General features: G+C 40.7%; 2 protein-coding genes across 3 annotated transcripts in view; one reads left to right on the forward strand and one right to left on the reverse strand.

Moving 5' to 3' along the window:
• uba6 (ubiquitin like modifier activating enzyme 6) lies at positions 1–12181 on the forward strand. Of its 2 annotated transcripts, none has more exons than XM_086082505.1 (32): positions 1–54; positions 473–566; positions 753–847; positions 1164–1192; positions 1462–1556; positions 1657–1768; positions 2435–2515; positions 2617–2739; positions 2882–3005; positions 3119–3222; positions 3315–3377; positions 3810–3886; positions 4034–4100; positions 4231–4374; positions 4460–4606; positions 4678–4758; positions 4857–4934; positions 6224–6405; positions 6514–6619; positions 6723–6812; positions 6911–6991; positions 7112–7240; positions 7413–7464; positions 7681–7744; positions 7825–7894; positions 9070–9141; positions 9217–9340; positions 9559–9752; positions 9871–9998; positions 10586–10673; positions 10766–10860; positions 11141–12181. In XM_086082505.1, the coding sequence occupies exons 2-32, from the start codon at positions 526–528 to the stop codon at positions 11280–11282; spliced, it is 3078 nt and encodes a 1025-aa protein (XP_085938631.1). In that variant the 5' UTR covers positions 1–54; positions 473–525; the 3' UTR covers positions 11283–12181. The 2 variants fall into 2 exon arrangements, with proteins under 2 accessions (XP_085938631.1, XP_085938632.1); XM_086082506.1 differs by having other exon boundaries at positions 39–145.
• Positions 10423–14170, reverse strand: part of polq (polymerase (DNA directed), theta) — a 19975-nt gene continuing 16227 nt past the window's right edge. Inside the window, exons 30-34 of the mRNA XM_086082504.1 lie at positions 14054–14165; positions 13333–13457; positions 12914–13049; positions 12718–12824; positions 10423–12536 (exon numbers count right to left, since the gene is read on the reverse strand). Coding sequence (XP_085938630.1) covers positions 12423–12536; positions 12718–12824; positions 12914–13049; positions 13333–13457; positions 14054–14165 — 594 coding nt within the window. The 3' untranslated portion in view covers positions 10423–12422. The remainder of the gene's footprint in view (positions 12537–12717; positions 12825–12913; positions 13050–13332; positions 13458–14053; positions 14166–14170) is intronic.

The following is a 14170-nucleotide window of genomic DNA, read 5'->3' on the forward strand; positions in this document are numbered from 1 at the left end:
CAATCACAACCATTTACTCGCCACCGCTCTTCGCGCACACTGACAAGTCTCTACGTATGAAAGATTTCTTCATTTTAACAGTTTTAACAACGAATATTATCTTATTCTTTCGGAAGTATCAATCCTTGATCAATTGCCTCTTTCGGTAGTGAGACTATATGAATTATGTTTTACCACTTTCAACTAATTTACGCATGCCCCATGTCGGTGCTCGTCACCGGTACCAGACACTGGCACGATGATAGCTAGCTGCACTTACTTACATAGAGTTTTATATTGTATTTTCAACGCATATTGTGTGTTTTTGTGTAAACGGGTTGTTTTGATAGTCTGCTCTGTAAGTAATTATATGGTAAATGCCACTTTTAACGACAACTACAGTTATCTGCCATGCAGTCAGTTAGCCATTCAGCTATAACCACGGTGCGTTGTATTTGTGACAGCTCATCTGCTCACTCCTCTGTTTTTATAGGTCGCGTTGTTATCTCTCAAGAAGTTGATTTCCCACCCTCTTCCCTTCCTAGCATGGCTGAAGACTCGATGGAAATAGATGACTCTCTTTACAGGCAAGTGGTGTCAATGTTCAGGCAACGCCAGTTGCCAAACTGTTGATGGGGATCCTCATTACCTCAAAGCTAAGGTTAAGGAGTGGGGCATTTCGTACACAATTGCTAAGAACAATGTCTTGGGTACGTACTGTCATATAAAAAGCATATTACTGTACTAATCCTTTTCCCCCCTCCTCTGTCCAGTCGCCAGCGCTATGTGTTGGGAGACAGTGCCATGCACCAGATGGCTCAGTCCGCAGTGTTTCTCAGTGGATTGGGAGCGCTGGGAATAGAGATAGGTATAGTCTTGCATTATTGTAATATACACTTGCACAATTGTGAAATTGTATTGGTTAGCACCAATGCAAGCGCTGTGTCAAAGATTCTGCCTTACAGCAATAATGCTCATTATTATCATCACTGTGGATGTTGTTTACAGTGGTGCACAACAACACTGCATCCTTCTGATAGTTGTGCGGAATACTTCGTTTTTTTTTAAAGGAGCTAGTTGATTTTTTATCATTATATTGTGGTAGTGCACCCAATGTGTGTCCATTGTGTCTACTACATGACAAGCAAACGGAGATCTGACGATAGGCATGTTTGTTTTCACAGCAAAGAACATTGTCCTGGCTGGTGTGAAGGTAGGTCCTCGCTTAACATTTAATATGGGCAATCTTGTGAATAAGGCAGCCTCATGCCTCAGAGTCAGTAGGTTCTGCATGGGTTCAAAATAAATCTTCATTCAAGCCTACCCATGTGGAGTTTGCATTTTCTCCAGGCGCTATGGCTTCCTCCCACATTCTAAACATGCTAGTTGGGTTAATTAAAGACAATGAATTGTTCGTATGTATGAATGTGAGTGTGAATGTTTGTCTATACGTGATATGTGCTGGATGTTCTGTATGCACAGGCAGTCACCCTCCATGACACAAAGCAGTGTGAGACCTGGCATCTGGGCTCCAACTTCTTTATTCACAAAGAGGATGTGTTGAGCCAGCGGAAAAGGTAATAAGCATCAGCAATGAGCTATCTATCTTTTCTCATACATCACAGTGGGGTACAATACATCAGTGCCCATCTTGAAAATCCTTTTATATCCTTTCAGGTCAGAGGCGGTTTGCCCTCGAGTTGCAGAGTTGAACCCTTATGTCCATGTTGACACATCCATTTCTGCTCTGGATGACAACACTGATCTCAGCTTTCTCCTAAAGTATCAGGTATGTTAGTTAGGGGTGTGCCAAAAAATCGATTCTCATAAGAATCGCGATTCTCATTTAGTACAATTCAGAATCGATTTTAAATGTACCAAAATCTATTTTATTTAAATTATTTTATACTGTCTTGCCTTTGTGTGTGCCTTTATTTGGAGCGCTGTTCATGTTGTACTTGGTTTGGCCACTGAGGGGCAGTGTGGTTCCACGCGGTCTAATACACTGTTAAGTTGTAGCCACATTAGAGAGTAGAAGGAAAAAGTCACGATCAAGTTATTCCAATCAAAGTTTTTTTTTCAGCGGGGAGCAGTTCTTTTGAGTGATATAAGTGCCGCGAGTAGCGCGCTAATTAGCATTAGCGAGTCAGACTGGAGTAGATCATTACAATTCCTTGCACATCTATAGATTGAAGCAAAAATCATTGTCAATCAAATCATTTTGAAGCAAAAATCGTTCTTAATCGAAAATCGATTCTGAATCGCAGACCCAAAAAATCGGAACTGAATCGAATTGTAAGACATTCAAAGATTCCCACCCCTAATGTTAGTTGAGATCTGCAGATGAAGTGGAAAGTCCACTGTATAAGAGTAGGATGTTCACCAAGTATATAAATAAAAGACTGCATCTGTTGCAATCGGTATGTTTAATGTCTGACAACTCTTTGTTTTCTAGTGTGTGATTCTGTCTGAAGCCAGATTGAGCCTTCAGAAGCGAGTGAACGAGTTTTGCCACGCACAGTGCCCTCCCATCAGAGTAGGCCTTCTAAACACAAATGAACAACAACGGATGTCTGTCCTACTAATATAACTCGCACAGTCTGTGAAATGTTAATGGGAATTATACTGTCTCGGCAGTTCATTGGCTGTGACACGTACGGAATCTGCGTGCGGGTGTTCTGTGATTTCGGAGAGCAGTTTGAAGTGTCCGATCCCACAGGGGAAGAACCCAAGGAGATTTTCATCCAAAGCATCACTCACGTGAGCAGTTAACAATTTTGTACCAAATATTTCGAGTGACTTTGAAGGAGCAAGCTGGATTTTGAGCATCGGTGCACGCCTACTGTGGTTGCAAACCATTGGAGAAAGATTTTGTTTGTTATTTGAATATTTTTCTTCTCAGGAGAATCCTGGCGTGGTAACCTGCCTGGACAACCAGCCTCATGGCCTCCAGACTGGCCAGAGCGTCGTCTTCAGAGAAGTCAATGGCATGGTGGAACTCAATAGTACCTCAAGACAGGTTTCAGGTAGTTATTTCTGGCAAGAGTTTTTATTTTTTTTATTTATTTTTTTTGCCAAGGTGTCATGATAGTGAAGATAAGTGAGAAATTGATGTTCTTTTATTTGTGTCTATTGTTAGTTCTTTCCCCTCACAGTTTTACAATAGGAGACACATCCCAACTACAAGCATATGCACATGGCGGTTTCTTTGTCCTTGTGAAAACCCCAAAGATATACACATTTGTAAGTCAAAAGCATCTAATAACAAATCATGGTTATTACTTGAGAAAAATGTGTTTTTGTTTTTGGTTCTAAACTTATCAAAAATCTTCTAGGAAACACTCGAGAGACAGCTGTGGGATCCTCAGGTCTTGACTCCAGACTTCAGTAAACCAGAGGTGACTTGAACAGCGGCTGCTGGGGTTTACAGTAGTGTAGAAAACAACTTGTAACCTGTTTTTAGTTACACAGAAACACAATACTCTTTTTTTTTTTTTTTCGTGCTTCAAAATATTGGTTTTAGTGTTCCCTGCATTTTTGGGTGATAGGGACCGAACCCTGCCGCACAAAAATTCACAAGTCATTAACTTCTCCCCAAAAAGGTTTACAATTGTCCATAAATGCCACAAGATGGTGGCAAAACATGACTTCCAAGATAAGCGACTTCTGGAGAATCAGTTACCAAGTAAATAGAATAGCAAAAAAAAAAGAAAAAAAAAGCAATTTGTAAAGGTTAAACTGCGAATATGCGAGGGCCCACCGTAGTTATGACTTGAAGTAGAAGTCGTTGCTGCTGCCTCATCGTTATTTACCCGCCACCTTCCCATCAGGCACCGCTACAGATCCATGCTGCCATGTTGGCTCTGGACACCTTTCAGGAACAGCACAATCGACTTCCCAACACTGGGTAATCCAAACCTTTTCGCCTGCCTTTTTGTATGGAACACATTTGTGTGTGTGTGTGTGTGTGTGTGTGTGTGTGTGTGTGTGTGTGTGTGTGTGCGTAAAGGCTTTGTCACATTAATTCATGAACGGTTGTACTTTCTGCCACCAGCTGTTTACAGGATGCTGAGACCCTACTCAAGTTAACCGTGGAAGTGAATGCCACACTCAGGAACGATGTGAGTTCCTTTTTGTCCCCCAACAATGTTGAAAACAAATGTTTAGCAAGTTTCATTCATATAAAGAAAAACGTTTAGAATTTTAGTGACGTCACAAGGGTGACGTTGCTCTTCTTGCCCCTCTGTTTAGGCTCAAGTGAATACCGAGTTGGTGCAATGGCTGGCGAGGACGGCAAGGGGGACCCTTCCTCCATTAGCGGCCGCTGTCGGAGGCATTGCCAGTCAGGAGGTTCTTAAAGCCATCACAGGGAAGTTTGCACCCCTGCAGCAATGGGTAGGCCATACATACCCCACGAGGATTTGGCACTGCGATAAGATATTTGATATCTTCTTGATGAGTTTATTTGTCTTTGTTGTAGTTTTATCTTGATGCCATTGAGGTAGTAAAGCCACTTCAGTCTCTGCCTGTTGAAGAGTTTCTACCTCGGGGAGACCGTTATGACGGACTGCGAGCTTGTATTGGTAAATCGTTGTGTGGGGAGCTGCACAAGCTCAGGGTCTTCATGGTAAGTTTTGTCCAGCTCTTAAAAAAAAAAAAAATGTTAGATCACTCTTATAGAAGATGCCTCCCTTGCAGGTGGGCTGTGGTGCCATAGGCTGTGAAATGCTGAAAAACTTTGCCCTGCTCGGAGTGGGATTGGCTCAGAGCTCGGGAGAGGTAGACACTTTATTTCTCCTGCTTGCTTTTAACCACATAATATGGCGTGCAATGATTTTTCTTACTGTCTGGAAAAATTATTTCACATTTGTCTTCAGGTGTGCATCACAGATCCGGACCTCATAGAAAAGTCCAACCTGAATAGACAGTTTCTTTTTAGACCACAGCATATACAGGTGAGATGATCATTGCAGTCACTCTTCAGTGTTTTTCCATACTTTTTCATAATTCTTTTGAGAAAAAAAAAGACTTTTATTTAAATGTTTTATGATTTATTTTGTTCATTGTTTTATTTCAGATTTGTTTATCTTCATAAATATATAAACATAGCTATCATATTTGTCATTATTTCACATTTTTATTTGTAATATTGTTTATTTAAGTACAGTGGTACCTGAGTGTCCAAATTACGATTTTTTTGGGAGTTACAAGCATTTGCTAGGTCGATTAAATTTTTGCTTGATTTGAGTTGAGGGACAAATTTTTTGTTTTAAACATGCTCCAATAGGGGTGTGCCAAAAAGTCGATTCTCATAAGAATCACAATTCTCATTTACTATGATTCAGAATCAATATAAAATGTCCCAAAATCTATTTTATTTATTTTGTAGTGCCTTGCCCTTGTTTGTGTGAGCTTTTATTGGGAGCGCTGTTCATGTTGTCCACACGCTGTTTTGTGGAAAAATTAGAATCAGAATCAAATTGAAACAGTCAAAGATTCCATCCCTAATGCTCCAGATGTGCCAAAACTCAAGTGGAAGTGGGGAAAAAATACTACAGTACATGACAGTAATTGCACTTTATAAAACTACAGCTGTTTATACCTTTACATTCTCTGTTATGTTTTTATACAACACAGTGATATTTTTCTCAAACAAGGGGGGCAAGAGCGGATTAAGGGAATTTCACTCCATTTTAATTAGGAAAATGTATTTGATGTGTGAGTAAATTGAGTTATGAGCTTGGTCATGGAGCAAATTACAGTAATTTCTGGACTATAAACCGCTACTTTTTTTCACTTGCGGCTAATACAAAGGTGCGGCTTATCCATCAGATCACAAGGGTGCGCACTATAAAGGAAACGCAAGAGCGTCAGGCAGAGCAAAACAAACCAAGTGAGCCCAAATACAGTAGGAGAGACAGAATGAGAGCGAGACAATTTGCGCCCTCTTTATGGAAAAGAAAGTAGCGGGAACCCGGTGCGATAACATTAAAACACCTGTGGCTTACAGTCTGGTGCGGCTTGTATGTGTAACAAACTCAAGTATTCCCCAAATTTAGCTAGTGCGGCTTATAGTCAGGTGCACCTTATAGTCCAGAAATTACTGTAAACTTGTAAGTCAAAGAACCACAGCATCAAAAATATGTTCATCTTATTTGTACAATCCATGTTAAATTGGAGATGTTTCATAAATGCCAACTCCCCAAACTACATAAGCTTAAAAAAAATAAATAATTCACGTCAGAAACCAAAGAGTACGACAGCAGCAGAAGCCACTCTGAAGATCAACCCGGAGCTGCATTTGGACGCCCACCTCAACAAGGTGTGTCCTGCCACGGAAAGAATCTACAGTGACTCCTTCTACTCACGGCTGAACCTGGTGGTCACTGCGCTGGACAATGTGGAGGCCCGGAGATACGTGGACAGGTGGGTCAAAACAAGTCAAGTCGTGATTACATTGTGTTCTGTCGTAAATAATTCATCATCATAATAATAAAATTGAATGATTTACATTCTTTATTTGACTGGTTTCAGCCGCTGTGTATCCAATCAGAGAGCACTCCTGGACTCTGGGACCATGGGAACTAAAGGACACACAGAGATCATTGTGCCAAATTTGACCGAGTCTTACAATAGCCACGTGAGTAGACTTGCAGAGTCACACACTTCCTGCAAATTTGTATTTTTATCAATGATGCGCAGTGAATGAATGAATGTTGGACTCCGTTACCTTTGTTCACCAGAGGGACCCCCCAGAAGAGGAAATCCCCTTCTGCACCCTCAAGTCATTCCCTTCAGTCATAGAGCACACCATCCAGTGGGCCAGGGACAAGGTAGACCCCCATATAAACCCCATCAGAATGAATTCCCAGGTTATACCAAAAATGCTGTTTGTTAATCCTGTTGCCCTGATTTCTTCTTTCCCATCTAGTTTGAGAATGCATTTGTCCAGAAGCCCTCCATGTACAACTCTTTCTGGCAGACACACACTTCAGCTGAATTTGTGCTACAGGTGCAAACAATTGTGTTTTGTTTTTAATCCACACAATGATTAATTCCTATTTTTTTTTATTATTTTATTGTATTTATTTATTTTTATAAATAATAATAATTCCTTTACATTTGTGTACAGAGGATGCAGGCGGGCGAAAGTTTGGAAGGCTCATTCGAAGTCATTAAACTGCTTAACAGACGGCCCCATTGTTGGGAACAGTGCATAATCTTGGCCCGGCTTAAATTTGAAAAATATTTCAAGAGAAAGGTACTCCTGCACATCCAAGTCACACTTATTTATGTAACACTTTCAAACAGCCTCAGCTATCACAAAGCGCTTACAGAACACATAAAACATGATTAATAATACAGTCATAACAAACCAGCAAATCTTTTGACCATTCCTATAAGATTTTGAATGCAATGTTCTCTTCATGCAGGCCCTGCAACTTCTGCATGCTTTCCCACTGGACACAAGGTTAAAAGACGGAAGTAAGTTCTCAACAAATTCCCATCCACCCATCCATTTTCGTGACCGCTTATTCCTCACAAGGCTCGCGGGGGTGCTGGAGCCTATCCCAGCTGGCTTTGGGCAGTAGGCGGGGTGCACCATGAACTGGTTGCCGGCCAATCCAGGATTCCAAATTCCCATACAAAAAAAACATTATGCACTTGGCAGCAAAACACACCTCTGTCTCTGTTTGTCAGGTTTATTTTGGCAGTCCCCCAAAAGACCGCCGGCTCCCATTGATTTTGACTTAAAAGAGCCCCTGTGAGTAAACTGATTTGACACCACTGGTTTCGTGTACTGCACAACTCATCTTACTTCACTGTTCCGCTCTTTCCTTTCAGGCACTTTACCTTTATTGTCAGCACGGCCCGGCTCTTCGCTGGCATTTATAATATTCCTTACTCAGAGAAGGTCAGTTGCCGACTTACATACGTGCAGAGCGCCCATTGCACATATTTCAATTATTAAAGTGGAAGTCAACCTTAAACATTTCTTGACAATAATATGATACAGCACTATATATTTTGCACTTTGTACGTTGTTTTGTATGTAATTTGTTTTATTTTATGGGGACTACAAATGGAACCACTTCATTGTGCTAAATTTGGTGCAGCCATCTTTTAAACCCATTCACTCCCAGCCATTTTCACTGAAGCAACCCCCTTCACTCCCGGCTGTTTTATTGGATTTTAACAGATTTTGCAAGGCCCACACAATATATTCTGTTCTATTGCTATAAAAACATGGAACCTACCAAAAATAAAGATTAGAGTCTCTTCTATATTTCTATCTGTTTCTGTTTTGCAGCAATTAGAATTAGAATATAGCTAAGTTTCATCATTATTCACAAATCTATTTAAAACTGTGGGGGAAAGAGCTTTTTGCAACATGGCCCTGGTTGATCTCTTATACTCTGCTGCCAACCGCGGGCCGTTTTTTAAATAACTACCATTGCTTCAAGCTTTCTTTTCAGTTCTGAGGCTCCATCAAAGCCTTCTGTATGTTCTAGCATAAAAAAACCCATAAAAAAAACCTTATAAATATGTCTTTGGGAGCATGGTAATATTTAAATTAGAACGTATTTATACGTTTTTGGGAGCAAGTAAGTGAATGTTACTGCACACTGTCCTAATAAACTAAACTCAAACTCAAATGTTATATATGACCTCACTAGTCTAAACATGACATTTTGATTAATATTACATTTGTGGAATATGAATTATGAAGCAAAATCCAGCCGTTTTTTATCCATCTCCATTTTGCCACTTGCTGTCAACTGAAGATGACATCACAGTTGCTCAGGACTCAGCCAACGACGTTGTAACCTGAGCCCTGAGCAACACTGATGTCATCTTCAAGTGGCAAAATGGCCGCCCCCTGAGATGGATAAAAAACGGCCGGATTTTGCTGCTTAACTCATATTCCACTAACGCAATATTAACCAAAACGCCACATTTAGACTAGCGGGGCTGTATAGAACTTATTATTGTCCCCCCAAAAAATTTGAGGTTGACTTCCCCTTTAACATTGCATCGTGACATAGGAAGGTTCATATACACATGCTGCTTCTTTCATTCCTCTTTCAGGATGTTTGTGAAGAGGCTGTGGCTGAAATTCTCTCCCATGTGAAGATCCCTGAATACCAACCCTCCGTCAAAGTATGCTTCAATGTCACATTAATAGTTTTTTGTTTTTTTTACCATAACGTCTCATGTTCACCGTCTCTTTCACAGTGTATCGAGACAGACGAGGCGGCAAAGAAGCCTGATCAATTGAAGATGCCGCTAAGCAGTGAAGAGGAGCGAACAGCCATCAGGCAGCTACAGCATGCTATTGCTGGCGACTGTGCCAAAGCAGGTACACCAAGGAAAACCGCTCATTTGGCTTCAACTGCCTTAAAGGGATTTGAAGCATTGCATTTAGTGCTTTTCTGCCAACTTCAGAACTTATTTTGAATGTTGCCTTTTGTTTTGCTGTAAGCAAATTGGAAATAATTGATAGAGCAATATCAGCCAGCCTTAGTACAAAATGAATATTGATCCAACAATGACGTATGATGGCGCGTTGACATGTAGATCGGTTACGGATGTCGCCGCTGGAGTTTGAGAAGGACGACGACAGCAACGGCCACTTGGACTTCATCACGTCGGCGTCCGCCCTCAGAGCCAAGATGTACTCCATCGAGCCCGCCGACAGATTCAAGACCAAACGTATTGCCGGCAAGATCATCCCTGCCATCGCCACGGCAACAGCAGCTGTGGCTGGACTGGTGAGAATGACGGCGCAATGCATTACATCACATCTCAAAAGACTATGAAGTTATATTGCGTAATGTAGTAGTTGGATTTGCTTGATTGTAATCCATTCAATCACTTGTTGTATCGTAGGTGGCCCTGGAGTTGATCAAGATAGTTGGAGGCTTTGAATTTGAATCTTTGAAAAACTGCTTTTTCAACTTGGCCATCCCTGTTGTGGTCCTCACTGAGCCAGCAGCTGTTAAAAAGGCAATTATCAGGTAATGACATCTGTATTTTTAGTGACATACATGAACTCTTTTTAGAATCACTTTTTATTGATTTTTCAAATATTTCACATCTTTTTTGTTGTTGAAAATAATAAGCACAAACTCACAAAATTGAGAGAGAAACGATTTGCATTGGCCTGCGACATTTTATATGCCACTTCTACAGGGTTAACAGTCTAATGAGATCCAATATAAGCGAGCTGTGTCCAAAATTGGCCTCTACAAATATGAGTTTAAATGCATGGACGGCGATGACACCTCACGCATTTTATTATGAAAATGCAGTGTTGCCTTGACATAAGAGTTTTTCAAAATACCAGGCTGATTTGTAATTTTTTTGTCTCAAGAAAAGAGCAAAAATGTGTGTGCTTCAGACCACCCACCGCTAGATGGCGCCAGCAAACTTCACAACATCTAACTCACATCAATTCACATGGACTTCCTTGCAGTGCAAGGACAATATTAGTTTGTGACATTTTTTTTATGGCGGTCATTTGTATTTCCATTAATTTCAACGTGGAACAAACAAGTGATTTGAGATAGAGAATGTCATTACATTCTCATGATGTGTCTTTCAGGGACAACATCTACTTTTCCATCTGGGACTGCTGGACTATCAGCGGCCACGACGACTTCACCTTGTCCGACTTCATGAATGCAGTCAGGGTGAGAAACACCGACTCAACAAGTTGTTGTGCCGCTTACTTTTATTCGGAACTCTATGCAATGTTTTATGTGCTTTCCTTTTCCTATTTCAGGAGAAGTATGGAATCGAACCCACGATGGTGGTCCACGGTGTGAAGATGCTCTACGTGCCTGTGATACCAGGACACTCAAAGAGACTAAAAGTGACGTGAGTGCTGAAAACTTTTTATTTTATTTCTTCACTCCGATTTTATTTTTTTACTTTTATACAAACAAAATTGACAGTGGCAAGTAACTTAACATGATTGCTGTGCGTCGTGCAGTCAGTCCAGCAAGTCAAGTTGCAGGTATGCTAATTTATTTGACATGGCAACTTTGCTGATCAGAGGAACATCACTCCACTTACTTTCCATGAGTTGCTGTTTTTTTAGTATTCTAATATTTCCAATGTATTATTGCGTCATCTTTTTATTTATTTTTGCATGCAGGATGCAGAAGCTGATCAAACCGTCGGCGGGCCGCCAATATGTCGATCTCACGGTATCGTTCGCTCCGGAGAGAGCCGAAGAAGACGACCTCGCCGGTCCGCCGATCAGGTACTTCTTCAGCCGTGATGAACATACGCCCTGACGACGTCCCGCTTCGTGTCTCCTTCATGTACGCCGTCGGAATGACCAGGAAGTGGTCGCAGCACACACTCCTCCTCAGCCTTGGTTCCTGGTTTTCTTGCCTCTGATCCAACCAGAGGAACATGAAGGTTCCCGGGTAGCACTTAACTAACTGTATTTGTGTACATACAGTATGTTCCGTCTTGTGTTTTTTTTTTACTGTGACGATAAAGTGGACAGCGCCGCTTGTGCTGATGCCTTAAGACCCTTTTTTGTTTATGGTACTAAAGCCAGTAAAGAAAAGAAAAAGTGTGTTTACAGAATCATTCACAGCTCCTATTTTCTCATTAAGTTAGTGGCGATTGCACGCATTTAAGGATGGTGAAGTTTAGTTCAGAGGTGTAATGTATCAAAGAAGAAGCCAACATCGATGCCCATTATTTGTTTATATTTCAACAAATTTAACCTTTAGCCACACTTGTAACTAAAAAGTCAATGCGTGTTACTAATGTTTCATCATCGTCTTTGCTGCACTCACTTCTATGCTTAGTGGTGGTAGTTGTCGATGGACTTCTCACTCACATCTGGGATCATTACAAGCAACGTTTTTGAGATTTTTTCTTTCTTTCTGGATTTCTGTTTTTCTAAGTTTGCTGATTTTGCATTTATTTACTTCTTGCTGAAGTCCTTAAAGTGTTGCACATCGTCTCTGTTGGAAGCTTTCTGACAAGTAAGGGATTGTTAAAGAGAGATAACATGGTGTAAGTGTGCCACCTCCACACTTTTACAACAAAAAAAAAAAAGTCTGTTCCACAACATTATTTGCAATAAAAGTCCCCAATTGCGAAAACTGTCAAAGAGCAATGTTGATACTGATAGTTCTTGTGACATAATAAAAATGTGAGTTTTCAGGCTGTTAAACCTGTCAGTCTTGTTTGTTTTAAGCACCATACGCTTTTTAATAAATTAGTTTTTACATTACATTGCTCAGTGTCATAGATATTATCTGAGTCAATACAGTTAAATCTCATGCTGACAGTATACTGTACAAATAAATATGTTCACCCGGTTAATTTACCTTTAAAAGTAATTATTTCATTCTTTAACGCCGTGATTAAAAATATTGTACTTAAATATGACAGACTACACATAGAACAGTACATTAAATATCCAAGTCCTGCAAATTGCCCCAACTGGGTCCTGCTTTTACTTTGGCTTTTAGCTTCACATAAAGTTTTACTGCTGACTCCATCTCCCTCTTCACTATCTGAGCCACCTGGAAGGAAACAGAACATAATTGTTAGGTCACGCATACGAGTGCTATATATCCACTTACCCACGTTACACAAATTTCTTTCGACCACCATATGGATCTTTGTAAAGACTTTTATACTAGATCTCATTTGATGGCGCAACTGTACCTGATGTTGCGGTAAGTGAGTGTACATTTACTATACCTGTATGAGATTCTCTCCTGTAGTTTCATAGAAGAGTTCATCATGGAGCTGCAGGACAAAGTATGCTCCTCTCAAGTGTGCGCCTCTCCGAGGATAACTGCCTGTTCCTATAGTAGACAGTTTGACATCGCACATGCACGACACACAATTATGAGATGCGGTCCTTCCTGACTGAGTGCGTGCGTGCGTGCGTTACCTGCGTGTGTGTGCTGGTGAGAGAGTGGAGCTTTCGGGTATGTTTTTCTCAGCCGCCTGTGGATGTTGATGGTGGCGCGTTTAACAATGTCTGCTGCTGAGCCTTGGACAGTTGTGTTCACTGCCTGACGCTCCGCCTAGATAGAATTGGGGAGTAAAATCATCATTATACATCACTGTCAATAGATCCCATTTTGCACTAATTGAACTGTCAATCTTGATGCTCAATATGCAAGAAACTACAAAAACGTCATTTTGTGGACATCTGGGTTTTCAGCCCGGAATCGAGATGAAAATAAAAAATCGACAAAGTGATCTGACAAAAGGTAGATGGCTAAAAGTGTTTCATTATGCTAAACAGGATTTTCCACAATACAGAGTAGACGCCTATATTTTTGAAAACTTGACTTGAATGCATACGTGTGCTTTGACATGAGGAGTTGTACTGGTGATTCCAGGAAGGTATCTGCGACGTCCCATCAGAGTCTGAACGTAACCATCCTTGATGCACTTCTTCACCGTTTCTCTGAGGAAACTGTTAATCCCTATGCAAACACAACAATCGAATAACATCCAGTATAAGAGTTGCTAAAAAAAAAAAATGCAAATTTTTGATTGACAATGTTGAGAGGTATTAGTTTTGCAATGTTCCTTATTGTCATGGTTATAATGGCGTGAAATGTAAGGAATTACATAGTTTGTGCTTGAAAGTAGCACAAATGAGCAGTTTTTGTTGATTATGGCTGCACCTTTGGACAAAAGCGGTATTGTTTTCCCTTGAATTTCCCTTGAAAGAACCACATTTCCCATGAGGCCAAGCGCATATCGTGAAATCCGGACATCCAAGGCGTCCGCAATTGGACTGAATTACATTTCCAGTGGGTATTTTCTTTATACAGCACTGTTACGTTTCTCAAGTATGTTACCGGCAGATTGATTGTAATCTTACCTTCTTTATTCGCTGCACAGGATAAAGAATACATGCCTGTGAGTATTGTATTATTTATCAACACGTTACTCTACGATTTGTGTTCAAATATCCATCGGCTAAAAAATTATAATGCCGCACCACCAATGCTGTTTGTTACTCAGTCTATAGTTAATTGCCACCATACAGCAATTGTATCAATGTGTTGCCTACCTTTGTATCTGGCCTTGAAACTTTCAATATAGCAAGCCGCATCGTTCTCCTCCACGCCCATCTGCTCCCCTAAAGACTTGGCTCCCATCCCGTAAATAATGCCGTAGCAAATCTAGC

Source organism: Leptonotus elevatus, chromosome 8, assembly GCF_054856555.1.
Source record: "Leptonotus elevatus isolate MCC_2025b chromosome 8, RoL_Lele_1.0, whole genome shotgun sequence".
NCBI classification, from domain to species: Eukaryota; Metazoa; Chordata; class Actinopteri; order Syngnathiformes; family Syngnathidae; genus Leptonotus; species Leptonotus elevatus.